The 13571-nt window shown below is 41.7% G+C and overlaps 1 protein-coding gene across 1 annotated transcript; it reads right to left on the bottom strand.

Annotated features, from left to right (window-relative positions):
• Positions 1-736: 736 nt before the first annotated feature.
• On the bottom strand, positions 737-3267 carry dlx3b (distal-less homeobox 3b). The gene is made up of 3 exons (XM_028431109.1): positions 2762-3267; positions 1920-2104; positions 737-1628 (listed from the first exon to the last, which is right to left on the bottom strand). Exons 1-3 carry the CDS (start codon positions 3102-3104, stop codon positions 1314-1316), a joined length of 843 nt encoding a protein of 280 aa, XP_028286910.1. The 5' UTR covers positions 3105-3267; the 3' UTR covers positions 737-1313.
• Positions 3268-13571: the final 10304 nt, after the last annotated feature.

Here is a 13571-nt window from a genome sequence, read left to right as displayed (position 1 = left end):
GCTTATTGTCCACTGCCGCCATTTATTAGCTGATGCAGAGCGGGAAGATTTTCTGAGTCTCATTGTTCCATAACGGTCAACACAGCGTGTTTTTCTTCTAAAAATCTGCGTAAAGGCGCGTCCATAATTTAATGTAAAAGTGTCAAGTATTTGGAGTTTTTAATGTATATTGTTCGTGTTATTTAGTTTGCCATACTTTGTGATTTAGTTCAAGAGGTAAAGAAAAAATACAATGGGTGTGTTATAATTATACATACAATATTTGATATCATCTCTGTTGCGCATGCGCAGAATGCCCCCTGAGGCTCTGCTGTATTCTCTGTAGTTATCTGCCAGCCGAAAAGTCGTAAAAACCCAGTGACTCCAACATGTCTGCCTGTAGCTGTGCGCAGTGCGCACCACAAAAACCAGATTGTTCACTCTGTACTGTGAATGCTGGGCTAGCAGCCAGAACAAAGTGCAGTGTATATGTAGTTTACAGCGAGATAAAATAACCTTTAAAATGGATGAAAACCCGTTTGATTTCCAGGAATAAAAAAAATAATAGTGTTAGATCTAAACAGATTTGATCCACCTTCAGTTTTATTGTAAAATCCCTTTTTTGCCTGTTTGGCAGCGCTGTTTAAGCTGAGACACACTTTGTGGACGGTCTGTCTTTCTTTGCGTGTCTAACTGTTTATAAAAGGGCTGTAGACGCACAACATACAATTAACATCTTTATTCAATTGACAGGTAGGCAACAAGTGGACTAATTACATGAATATAAAAATGGTTTTGAAAGCACCACAGTGCAGTCATTCAAACAAATATGATCGTAGTGGTTCTGCATATAAACACATATTTACACCCTTCGACATTTTATACAAATTCTTATAAATATGACCTGAGTTTTTTTTTTGTTTGTTTTTTTTCTGAGCGCTTTCTGCAAATCCACATGCACAATTTGATGGTAGCATGGATCAGCCGCACAGTTTTGTCATTACTCGGTTTGTGGTTTAGGCTACTTGTTTTTAAAAAAAGACTTTGCATATTCATTTACAAAAAAAGGAGTTAAGTAAATACAACAGAAGCGATAAATAATTTAAAAAAACACGCCATGTCATGTCCGTTAAATATGCTGCCACAAGTGATCAGAAATCCTTTATGCGTTTTGTGAAGCAGTTCTGAAACATTCTTGATCATCCAAAACCAAAAAGTAATGTTTCGTGTCTGGCCCGCTCCTGGTCCAGTCAACGTTTGCTCTGCAGAGTCCTTGTGGAGAGACCTCGTCAGGGGTGGAAACTGGGGAAATAAAATCTGCTCTTGAGTCAGTGTTAGTAAACAGCTCCCACGCTTTGCTGTGGGACTGGGTGGTGCACGGTGCCCGGGTGCTGTAGGTGTGATCCCTGCTGGTACCAGTGGTTGTTGTAATCCTCCATGTATGGCGGCGATGAGCTGTGCGTCGGCTGCGGCACCTGAGGTCTGCTGATCGGTGTGTTCTGAGGGGTGCTGTTCTCCCACACTGCGGGGGAGGGCGGGGAGTTGCAGGCCATAGAGTCGCTGGCGTTGGGACTGTGCTCCAAGGGGACCTCGCCGTTTTTGTACAGCTTCTTGAACTTGGATCTCCGGTTCTGGAACCAGATCTTGACCTGAAAATAAGAGTGTAAGCATTATTTGTAATGCAGCCCAAAATTAAACAGTAGAAAGCTTCAAATGTATTTTTTTTTATTATTATTACATGTAAGATAAGCAATATACATTCAACTATTACAATTGTGTCAGACTTACACAGGGAAATCCTGTCTGCTGTGCGTAATTACGCATCAGTTTATAATTACAGAGCAAATTATCGGCCATATTAGGAAGCTCTTATTCACGTGGTTCCAGTGTGTACACCAATTAGATAATATCAGGTGTTAACACCCGGTCACTCAGCTTACCTGTGTTTGAGTGAGGCCGAGCTGCGCCGCCAGCTCCGCTCTCTCAGGCAGAGCGAGGTACTGAGCCTTCTGGAAGCGCCTTTGCAGAGCAGCGAGCTGATAGCTGGAGTAGATCGTCCTCGGCTTGCGAATCTTTTTTGGTTTTCCATTCACCATGCGGACCTCGGGCTCTGGCTCTTCTTTGACTGGAAATAGCATCAAAATAAATGAATAAAAATGACAATGAAGTACAAGATTAAACGGCATTAGAGGGACATTTACGCACGTTGAACTAAAAAGACAACAGCACATACTGAGTGTGGGTAAAAACACGTTCTATTTTCACTTTTAAATGTGTAAAAATAGCCTAAAGTATAAAATATTATGTCAGCCTTTTACAAAGCCTAAATAAACAAACTCGGATTCATTCTATATTTAATTATGTGTTTGAATGAAGTTTGACTGTAAGTCAGACCTGCAATTTAGAACCCTATTGTTAACGTGTTAAAGCGAATATTACTATCCTTAATTAAACCATCATTGCTTTATGGTCAGCTGTTAATGGCTGGCTCGTTCCCAGGCCGGGGGTTAAAACATGACGTTAACACAGGGCGGAAGGCTTCCACTGAACAAATAATTCATAATTAAAACACAAGAAATATTATTAGTTTTCTTCTAGCTTAGTTTTTAAACAAATAATCTCAAATAAGTTTGCCATAACTCAAAACAACTGACGCTAAATCTTCAATTACGGCGTTTTGTACAAGACCGTATCACCCAAACAAGTAACTCTATGAATGCAAACAGCGTTATGCACAATGGAGTATGAGCGCAAAATAATCTAAGAATATCTCAACATGTACCTGAGCTCGGAGGTGAGGCCTGCAGGTGATCTCTGTTGTAATGTCCATACTGCCTGTAGCTATTTGTGTAGGGGTATTCAGATTTGGTGGCGTATGCTCCAGCAGCTCCCATTCCGTTCAGATTAAACTGATGGTGGTAAGAGTTCATGGGTTGTCCGTACGGCTGACTCTGATAATATTCGTGGTGGCCGTGGGCCGTCTGTCCGCTGTAGTAGCCCATGTCTGTCACCGAAGACTCGGGGAGAGTGGGGGAATCCTTGGAGTTCGGGTGGCAACTCATAGATCCGGGAAGATCGGTCAAAATACTCGCAATCTTCTTCTCGTAAGTCTGTCCGGCGCTCATGGTTGAAAGCAGCCCTCCAGAGAAAAGAAAGTCCCCTGGTGGAGTCTTTGTAATGTCGAGTGCGCACGGAGCAAACTCGCAGGAGAGAAACCGCTGTGGGTGCGCTCGTTGAACGCACAGCGCTGGTGAGTCTATAGTCCTCTGAAAGTCTTCCAGCTGTAGAAACTTGGTTGTGGCATTGCTCAGCCCCTGTGACACAGAGTTATAGAGAGCTGGGCTGGATGCTGCCTTCCCATTGGCTCTACACTTTCCCCCCTTTTGCGCTTCGGGCGAAGTGGTGGTACAACCCAGCCTTCAGCCAAGAGCGCATGAAGCAGTCATACCCCCCTACCTTGCGTTTTTTCTTTAGATTTGCATTTACCTGTTCACTTGGTGGACTGCACTCATGTAGACCTTTGGGGCCTATATGTATAAAAAATACACGTCAGGTCGAGTTTTTCTGCTTTGGCACCATTCACTGCAAGACGGTACCAAAATAAAATGCTCCAACACAATATAGCACAATAGCAGCCGAGAGCTTTTCTTAAATTAATCCGCCAGTCAGACCGTCTCCTTCATGTTTTATGCAATGTTTTCTTAACAGTGCCTTAAGATCACACCTTATTCAGCTTATTGAAAGGCTGCCAGTCTGTCTCCCACTGACTGCTATTGTCATTTAAAGGTGTTGGCGGACAGTGAGCTTTACGTGAAAGAGATGGAGGAGATAGGTAAAAGACCCGTTCAGCTGATGTTGCCTGGAGGGTGAATTCCTCTATACTGTGTGTGTGAATGCTAATCAGACCAACACAAGATGACATTAGGAACTGCGTACTGTCGCACAGAACTCCTTATTCAAGGTAAGGGAGTAAAATGTCACTATATATACGAGTTGAATCTTTATTAATTGGCAATGAAGAAAGGTAAAAATATAGTGATATTGTAACTCAACATTTTAAATATTGTATTTGTCTAATTATGCAGCCTATTGGTGATTTTATTGACATCATGGTGTACAGCGCCCCCTGGTGTATTTATATGTAATTCCGATTTTGCCAATTAATTTATTAATGGATAAATGAAACTTCACAGATTTTTTTTTTACTTTTCACAAAATGTGTTTTGACATCAACTTTGTGTAAACTGAAATAAAAACTGAGTCAAAAAACTTAAAAAAGACAAATCCTCTGCAATCGCTTATGTTTGATAAAATGGCCCCCTCTTTTGGTAGCTTCCTGTACGGCACTGTCCTGCAGGAAAAAGCAAAAGTCAGGACAAAGTAAGAGAACACAACATACAGGCTTTGTCTAATATGAGAATATATTACAATATAATATAACATAGTAATAACAGCTACATACAGAAGACAAGGCAAATATAATTTGGTGGTGCATGTTCTGTTTAACAGTAGTTTTATGTCCTAATACAGATGAAAAGTCGTTTTCTAAATGATCAGTTTTGGCAGCTATGTCTTAAACCACTGAGGAGAAGATCTGATTCCATGATTATTTTTTTCTCCTGTGGCAAAAGTACTTTTGTTTTTGTCATTTAATAAATTCAGAACTCTGCGTTCCACCAATGCTTTGTTAGTTCCACAGAAGTTGCCACAGAGAAACGGTGCAAGTTTGAAGTTGTTCATTTTGAAGAGCTAATCAAGCTGTCAAACTGCAAAACAAAAAAGAGTTGAAGTAAGGATATAATGACATGTCAGCAGCCAAAAAAGAGCCTCTTTTACATGTTCATAGGTTTGCAGTTGATGCAACAACAGAACACACATTTAAAGACTGGAAATAAAATCTGGTTTAGAGTAATTTCAACCAACTCGCACTGCTATAGTGTTTGTCAGGGTTTGGTATTGGCATGTAACAACCACTAGATGGAGCAAATGTCCTTACCATGTGATGGTAATTTGATCATATATTATTTTATTATATATTATATGACATTTTTGGATTATTATTACAGATGTAGATAGAAATTTGATTGGTGGTCAAATGGTTATATAACATTGTGTTATTTATAGCCTAGTCTCATATAAAGCAAATGGGAATTGATAAGTAACAGAAATATCTTTGTGTGTTCTTGCATTGCTAACCTGCTGTCAAGTTACACCTGCATCTTGTTTTGTTCCATTGTTCATTCTAGGCAGCGGACTGCCCAGTTTAGCCCTGACAGATTCTCTGATAACTCTGATTTCCCACCGATAGATATTTCAGAGCTCCAGTCTAAATCTGGAACTTGTTTCAAATTATTTAGGGAATATGGGAATCCTGTGTGAGTTAAAATCTGCTTTTCACATGCTCAGATGAACTCTCACTGAGTGGGCAAATCAAACCCTCACAACACAGTAACATGAGACAGCATTCGGGGACGTGTTTTGTACTTTTCTAATGCAGTGTGTAAAAGTGGAACAGCTGGCTTTGGTCCAACACAGGACAAAAGCTCAGAGAAAACCCTGCAATTACCGGCTGGGTTCAGTCTGAACGCTGTCGAGGATTAAAAAAAATAGTACCTTTTGTGCTGTACAGTACAAATGAAGCAATTTCCCCTCAGAGAAAGCAATTTTCTTCCTATTTAAACTTCTCAAAGCTTCTTGAGAGTCATCAGTGTGATGAAGGGAGCCGCTTTGGGCTGAAAACGAGCAATAATGACAGTGACCCTGATGTAAAGAAGAAAATCAGAGACAGTCTGGTGATTTTCTCAAGACTTGGATATGTTGAGAATAGCTGCAGTTATAGAAGTTTTACTTCAAGTGATAACTCTGCTGTGGTTTTACAGTTTGGAAATAGCAGCCTTACCATTCCAGCTTGAGCCGATTCTCAGCATTGTGAAGCGCTGGAGACAAATGGTGCACATTCTGCTTCCTTGTTCTCATTGAACATTTCCTAAAAGCAGTACTGTTAGTTCCCCACACACACACACACACACGCACACACGCACACACACACACACACACACACACATGCACACATGCACTTACTACCTATAGTGTTCCAGCTGCACTATGGCAACACTGAGTGCTATTTAACCTCCTACACACACATAAACAACCTGAAGGGATCCCCCTCAGTAACATGCACACATACACACACCTACAGTGCAGAGGATGTTTAGGCTTTAATTAAGAGAGGCCTGTGACTCCACAAAAACAAACTCATTGCTTCCTGCACCCCTGTGACGATCAATGCTATTTTATCTCCCTCTGAAAACTTCAAGGCAGCAGCTTCTGCAGATAATGAAGTTCCACTGGCCAGTTTGTGCTGATCTGACTGAACGGTCGGCTCCCTCTGGGAGTTAGACCACTCTCATGAGTGGGAGACTGGAAGAGTCTATTAACGGCTAACTCTCTTTCGATCCGCCTCGCCTTTTTTAGTCTGATTAGAGATAAACAGAGAAAATGGCAGTTGGAGCCATCTCTGTAATGTGGAGTTGTTCCTTTGTCTCTGCTTCTTTTTCATCAGTAAACCTGTGTCAGTCTTTTCTCTGTTTCCAGTTAAGTCTGCAAAATGCATTACCCAAACAATGACTTAACGTACAGCATAATAGTACTGAGTGAAACTCAAGGCCATTAAAGAAAACTACCCTGATTGTCTTCCCTTGAATCTGGCAGCCTCAGCGCTCCCATCCCTCCTAACTAAAAATACTCAACTTGACCTAGGATCTCTGTGGAACAAATGATCTTTCCAGCCTCCCAGTGGTGTTGTAAGTTGGCTCAGATATATGGAATTGAGGCCCTGCTGTTCTCACCAGGATGCAGTGTAGTGCAGAAGTGGTGTGTGTGGGGAAGGGGACCACAGGAAAGAGCCCAGGTAAAGTCTATGTACCCAGGGGTCCACAGCTGCCTAATGGAAGACAGATGTGGCCAGATGTTAAAGGGCATACCCTTTTTTCTCCAGACACACATGCATGCTAACATCTCCAAAACACCAAAGTTAAATGCTCCACTCCAGGATGTGAGCTAAAAGACAGAGCGCATCCACTGCTATTGGGCTTCTGCTGCCCTTAATGAAGCACTAATGACACTTGTATCTCTGTCGTCACACCAAAGAGTGTACACTTCCTTTTTACATTGATTTTACATTGATTCTGTTGTTCCTACACTTTAACTGAATTGTGTATTTTTTTTACATTAAAGTTTTATTGTTTCTTGACATCAGACAGTATTAATGATCGGAGATGGTTGAAACTGCAATATTTGGACCTCAGCACCATGATAGCCCTGGAAATGTCAATGATGCTATATACAGTTTTTGTGTGGTAAAATGTGTTTGTGATATATTCTGTGTCACTGACAGAATGTGTCAGGACACGTTGGGATATCACTTTGATATCCTATGAGATGATTGTAATCAGACCTCCTACTGTGACTGTGTTCAGGAGATACTCATTCCTCAGAAAACATGGATGTAAACAGCCTCCTGGATGGAGACAACAGGCCTCCTGACCTGGACGGCATACCAATCAGCATTTGAAACAGTGCGCTGTGCTAATTGAGCAGTGTTGGCCCAATTAGATGAACAGTGGGCAGTATAACAACACACTGATTATGTGTTCCTTTTATGAAAAGATACACTGGCTCCTTTGTTGCGAACCATTGTGTGTTATAGATTTTATTTAGCCCCAGTCATCCCATGCTCCTCACTCAGTCCATCAGCTCTTTTTAGTCCTTTCCATCTTTTCCACTCAGCTGGCACCAAAACTCTGCACAGAGGCATCCGCACAAGTGTCCCCTGTCCTGGCAACCCCAGCCTCTCTGACAAGAATGCATCTATTCTCTGGCTCCACTTTGCCAAGAGTGGATGAGTAAGAGCGGCCTGCAGAAACAGCTGTTCAGGGAGTGATCAAAAGAAAGAGAGACTTCTTTGATTACTTTTTCTTTTGTTCACCTTCCACTCAAACTTTTTTTTATTCACTGAGGCCACTCTGAGTGGGCAGCTGGCCAAGGGAAACCACAGGGCTATTTTTTATTTTTCGTATTTTGAAGCCATCTGCTGCGGCCAAGTTCCAAACATTAATCTAAACTATAATATTTGTAAAAGTAGCCACTATCCAACAGTTCCCTCTTGACCCTTCACCCCTTTTTGTCACAATCTGTTTTGGTGCTTATTGCTGAAGAGTGAATATGTAGCCTCGGCCATGATTGCACTCCCTTTGAGTTTTTGGGTTGAGGTGCCCTCTCCTAGGATTTGAGCAGGAAGCTCCACCCTGATCCAAGCATGTTTGTTTTGGCTCAGACAGAAACGCATGGAAGACTAGATGAAACTACTCCCTTGGATCTCCTGGTTATCTACTAAATCTACAAGCACCATTCCTTGGTGTTTCGTGTGAATTTGGGGTTCTACTGTTCTTTGTATGAAAGTAACAGCAGTCAGAGTGAGCGTCAGGAAAGATGTCTGTCACTGTGTGACCTTACTCAAAATGTAAGAAACATGTGAAATAGAGTCCTTTACTCACTAGCTATGCAGAAGTGTAGGTCCTGCCGCCCTGCAGCTTTGTGCATTTGTTTAATATACACCAGTTTACTTGCATGCCTTTGCATGGAAATCGTTTGTATGGAGGAAAATCACAGCAAAGTCTTGTGTAAGACATCTACCTAGTTATTTGGTGGGCTTGTTAACACAGCATCGAGAGCCGTCAATTTCCAGGCATGTCTGAGCCTGACAGGTGCTGGGAGTTCCCGTACTAACCCCCCTTTTTTTGTTCTTTACACAAAAACCACGGTTGCTCATCTCCACCTTATAAACTTCCAGCCATGCCCCTCAAATCAAACATTGGTACAGTGAGTCAGTCAACAACGCGAGTGAGTAAGTTTCTTCATAAATGTTTAGCCCCAGGAGGCATTTGTCTTGCCCCCTACCTCCACTCCCTCATCTCCTGTGCAGGTATTTTTTTTTACTTGATCTTATGTCCTCGGGGAAATGATGACAAATAAGATGATGTACACCACTCACTGCACAGGTTCTTCAGGGTTTGGGAACAGCAGTGGTTATCTCAGGTGCCACACTTGAAGGCTGTTACCACCCACAGTGTTGCAGGTCACATTGTAAGGGACGGTGCCCTCCCCTTAGACAGGCCCCTCTATATTTGCCCTGCTGCTGAGTTTGTTCCCAGTGTCCCTCACTAATGAATGGACATTTAATGATCTGAGCGGACCATTCAATTGAGTGGAAAATGTGCAGGTCTGCAGAGCACAGCTCTACTTGTCGTTGGAAACAAAGGGCCTAGAGAGGGATGGAGGAGATTCACACACTGGCATAGAATTCTAACAGGGATCAACAGTGATAGGCACTAGTTTGCAAAGGAATTTCAACAATTTTACCAAAGTCTAATTAATGAATGAGAGGTGATTGATAAGGTTCAAGCCAGAAGTATTTTATTAATAGTGCAGCAACCTCAATTAAATCTGAACCATGTGCCAAGCTGAGCATGTTTACAAAAAAAAGACAGATGGCTGTCATAAAAACCAACGCATGTGTGTTCAATAACAATCCATCCTTTTATGTTCCAACATTTATTTGCAGGTCATACAAGTCATAAACAAAACGGCACCATGTGGTTGGGGAGCATCCACAGAAAACAGCCGATCAAAAAATCTTCAGAGTGTTTGTTGGAAGGGACAGGCAGGGAGGTTGAGGTCAGGATGAAACCAGACAGCCTATATGCTACACAGACAGGAAGAAGGCTTTATAAGGAGCACTGTAAATCATAGCAACTCACTTTACCACAGGAAAGAGAGGGAGCGAGCGATGAGGTATCGAGCTAGCTTTGTGCCTGCTGGTCAGATTTACTGCATCTCCTCTCCGAATTGTGTCATTACTCAATGGTGTGTCCACAGAATTACATTAGGTTGGTCACAGCATCATGCATCAGGTTTACTGCCCTATATATTCAACTAATATCCAGGGTGAGGAATAGTGAGGCTCTTAACAATTAGATTATGTGAATGTTGATTATTTGGGAGTTGTAGAGACAATTGTAAACCAATATTCCACAGCCATTCATGACATGAGATAACACAGTGTTGTAAACATGTGTGTTTCTCCTCAGAGCACCCATAAAGGTGCTCCAACACTTTTTGAAAGAGGGGACTGTTTGGGTCCCAGAGATGGATAACTACTCCTTTAGTAAACATTGCAGGCAAGTGATGGTTTGGGCTTCACAAGGTTGTTAAGTTTCAAGTTGTGAGTTAATGTGTCCCGTGGGAGGAGGGGGAAAGTCTCAGCTAAGGTGCTCTTCTGACCTTGTTGAACACACACAAAAGCCTACCCTAATAACTAGTGAACAAAACACAGTGAGAGTCCTGTTATGATTGAGATCTGGCAAAAGGTCAAGCAAGGGTCATTCCCCAGAGAGATACTCCCTTCACCCTCACACACTCCCTCAGAGATCTGTATATTCTATCTGACATATAGCTGAGCCACTTCGGATTAAAAATAAATGTATCATTTTTGGTGTTTAGTAGTTCTTCCTTCACATCTTTCAATCTAAGAGCTCATGCCCAAGGTTATCAGCTCTCTGGGCATGCAGCCAGATCAAGCCCAGCCTCCCCTCAAACGTGTCTTTCTGTACCTATGACTCCTCTGCATTGAATTGTTCATTCAGACAAAAGCATCTCTACTGGCAGGGGAAGGAATGCTGCATGAAGCGACTCCCTTTTAATGATTACCGAGGGTGCGTGATTGTACAGCAAGAGTTTTCTTTTTTTTTTTTACCCTTCATTGTATCATTAACTCTTATCATGCATTCTTTTCACTGTTAATGCAGAGAGTGGAGAGCTTTGGAAAAGCTGTTTGTTTGTGATATTGGTGCTGTCTGTGATTTGTCTTCTTGCTTCAGAGTGCTTTAAAAATTGGCAATGAGCTGCAGAAAGAACAAACTACTCACCTCTAAGTGCATGTTTTTTAGCAAGCCATACATTCTAATAAGAAAATCACTCCTAACATTTCCAAAACGATCTAGACATTGTGAGTTTTACTGTCTGATATGACTGAATTACAGAAAACGCATTCTAAACCTGCTACTGGCACTAACATATTCTTTGTTTTGCTCTCTATGAACAAACATTGTGACATCTTACCAGAGAAACTTGAACTTCAGAGGCTCTTTCTTTGATTTCTCCTAGCTTGAGTTCAGTGATGTGGAAGATCAAAGACTATATATGATATTTCATTGGATTTGTTTAAAAAATATATACTATTTAAGCACGAGTAGAAAAGTTTGAACATATTTAGGTCAGAGACTGTTCCACAAACGAATTGGTAAGAATCTGTGTTGATGTTATGTTTTCCCATTAGAACCAATGCACTCAAGTTAGTCTAAAAGGGTGGGGCACAAATACAGGAAATGACTACAAGTGTAACCACTTCTGACATTGGCTGCATCATGAATTGTTCCAGTTTGGCTTTTGGATGATATGCTGTATCATGTTATTTTGTTGAATGTAGTGTCATTGAACTCTCTAGACATTTGTTCCCACATTTGAGTCTTAATGCTAAGCTAACATGTCATTCTAACAAGGACACAAATTCTTTTCTTAATGTTTCAACAGACAAATGGGTTTAAATGATGGGAGGATTGTATACACCATATTGTGTGACAGCTGTTTTGTTTCCACTCTGCCCTGCTGTCTTCCATCACTCTATTTGAAAGCTAAGCTGAAAAACAGGTGCCACTGGACAGTGGGAGAGTGTTCGGAGCCACGCCTTCCCCTTCAGGCTATACATTCCTTCACTTCAGCGCGAAAGGAGACCTGAAAAACGGCAAGACCTTGCGTGGGTCCCAAACCCCTGCTGCATTTCCTTCCTGCCACACACGCATACATCAGACTCTTACAAACATGTGGATGCTGACATACAGCCCCCACATGAACAAATGTAAGCATACATCCTCAAATATTTCCATATGTGTATACCGTATACCGTAGATGCACATTGAAAACCACAACCTCAACACTCCCACTGCCTACTGTAAAATGAGCATTTAGCAACACAATAAAAAAAGATGCTGAGGGCACTTATTTCATGTATTTTGTACAAATGCTCAGTATCTGGGGCTTTAATCAAATGTCTATTCTTTGTCAGATAAGGCTGAATTTCACACTGCTGAGAATAAATATGAGATGCCAGAGACATTTTTACAGTGAATCACCCCTCCCTTCATACCAAAACTGATTAGTAGTTGCTGCTGAAGATTTTTAAAATGTTCATGCATTATTCATATTTTGTTCTAAAATTAGATTTGTGCCAGACAGTTAAAGTTGCAGCTGGGAAATATGGAGTTGATTGTCTTTTGTCTCAAAAGTTCACTTGATATTCACTAAAAGTTCCAACCAGAGCCTGAATTTACACTCTGATATAAAGTTGCGTACATTTTGAGAGCTTAGTGGATGAATAGGTTTCTGTGGTCCCCTCCCGGTGTATCAGACAGGTCTGAGCAGATTATATTCTATCCCTGTGAAAAGACATTTGAGCCCAGCAAGACTCCTGGCTGCAGTTTAAACAGACTGCACTGTCTTCTACAGACACTACCACCACTCAGAACATAACTGGCTTCATAGCAACTCCCAGTTCCATGGCAACGGGTAGCTCGGCCTTCACCGTGCAGCGAGGACGCGGTATGAGAGCGTGCTGTGTTTCATATTCAACTAATGTCCTGCTCTGTATGTTATGTTCACCAGTCTAGATTAATATTAATAGAAATTCAATATGAGGTTGCCATCTAAGGTTTTTGCCTTAATGTGTGTGCGTGTGTGTGTGTTATTTTCACACTGTATGGTGTTGCTCTTGCTTTGGTTCCCTCAACAAGCCAACGAGATAATGGAATGATTATGGAGCATGCTCATACACTCATGTTTTTCTCTGCTCTTTCCAGGGCACTCTACAATAGCCAGTTCCATTTCTAGTATCACACATTCACATCTGCAACTCGCAGCATTTCATCCGCTCGCCCACCCCATCCCATCAGCGCTCAGTGCTGTCTGAAAGGATGGGGGGAGTATGGTCATGGGTAGGGGGTGGCAGTTGGTTTGTTGAGTGGAAAAAACAGGAAACGGGGAGATAAATTGCAAATTACATTCCTTGTGTGTTGTGTGGGTTGAGGGTTCCCAAGTAGCAGCAACTGCTTTCAGGTCTTTGTCCATGTGGTTCACAGAGGCTGGTGTTGGCTTACATTTGGGTCTGGGGAATACACATTTAAAGGCCGGAACTACATTTTTTTTCTCCACTGGGCAGGATCTAAAAGGGAACTTGTTTCTATGGTGCCAAAAGTTATCAGATATACTATACTTTGCACTTTTTTATATCCTCATTACTCCACTGTGAATACAGACACTGTTGTTTACAGCTGGCTGTCAGTGCAATTACACACCTCATGCTAGTGTGTATCCTTTTTTGTCAATACAGAAGAACAGAATTTGTCAGGATCGTCTGTCACTTTTCCATGGTGACACTTTTCCTATGTTTAAAGGGTGTGTCCAAGACCTAAAGGGGTTAA

This window comes from Parambassis ranga, chromosome 19, assembly GCF_900634625.1.
Source record: "Parambassis ranga chromosome 19, fParRan2.1, whole genome shotgun sequence".
NCBI lineage: Eukaryota > Metazoa > Chordata > Actinopteri > Ambassidae > Parambassis > Parambassis ranga.
This window is presented reverse-complemented; position numbering and strand designations above follow the sequence as displayed.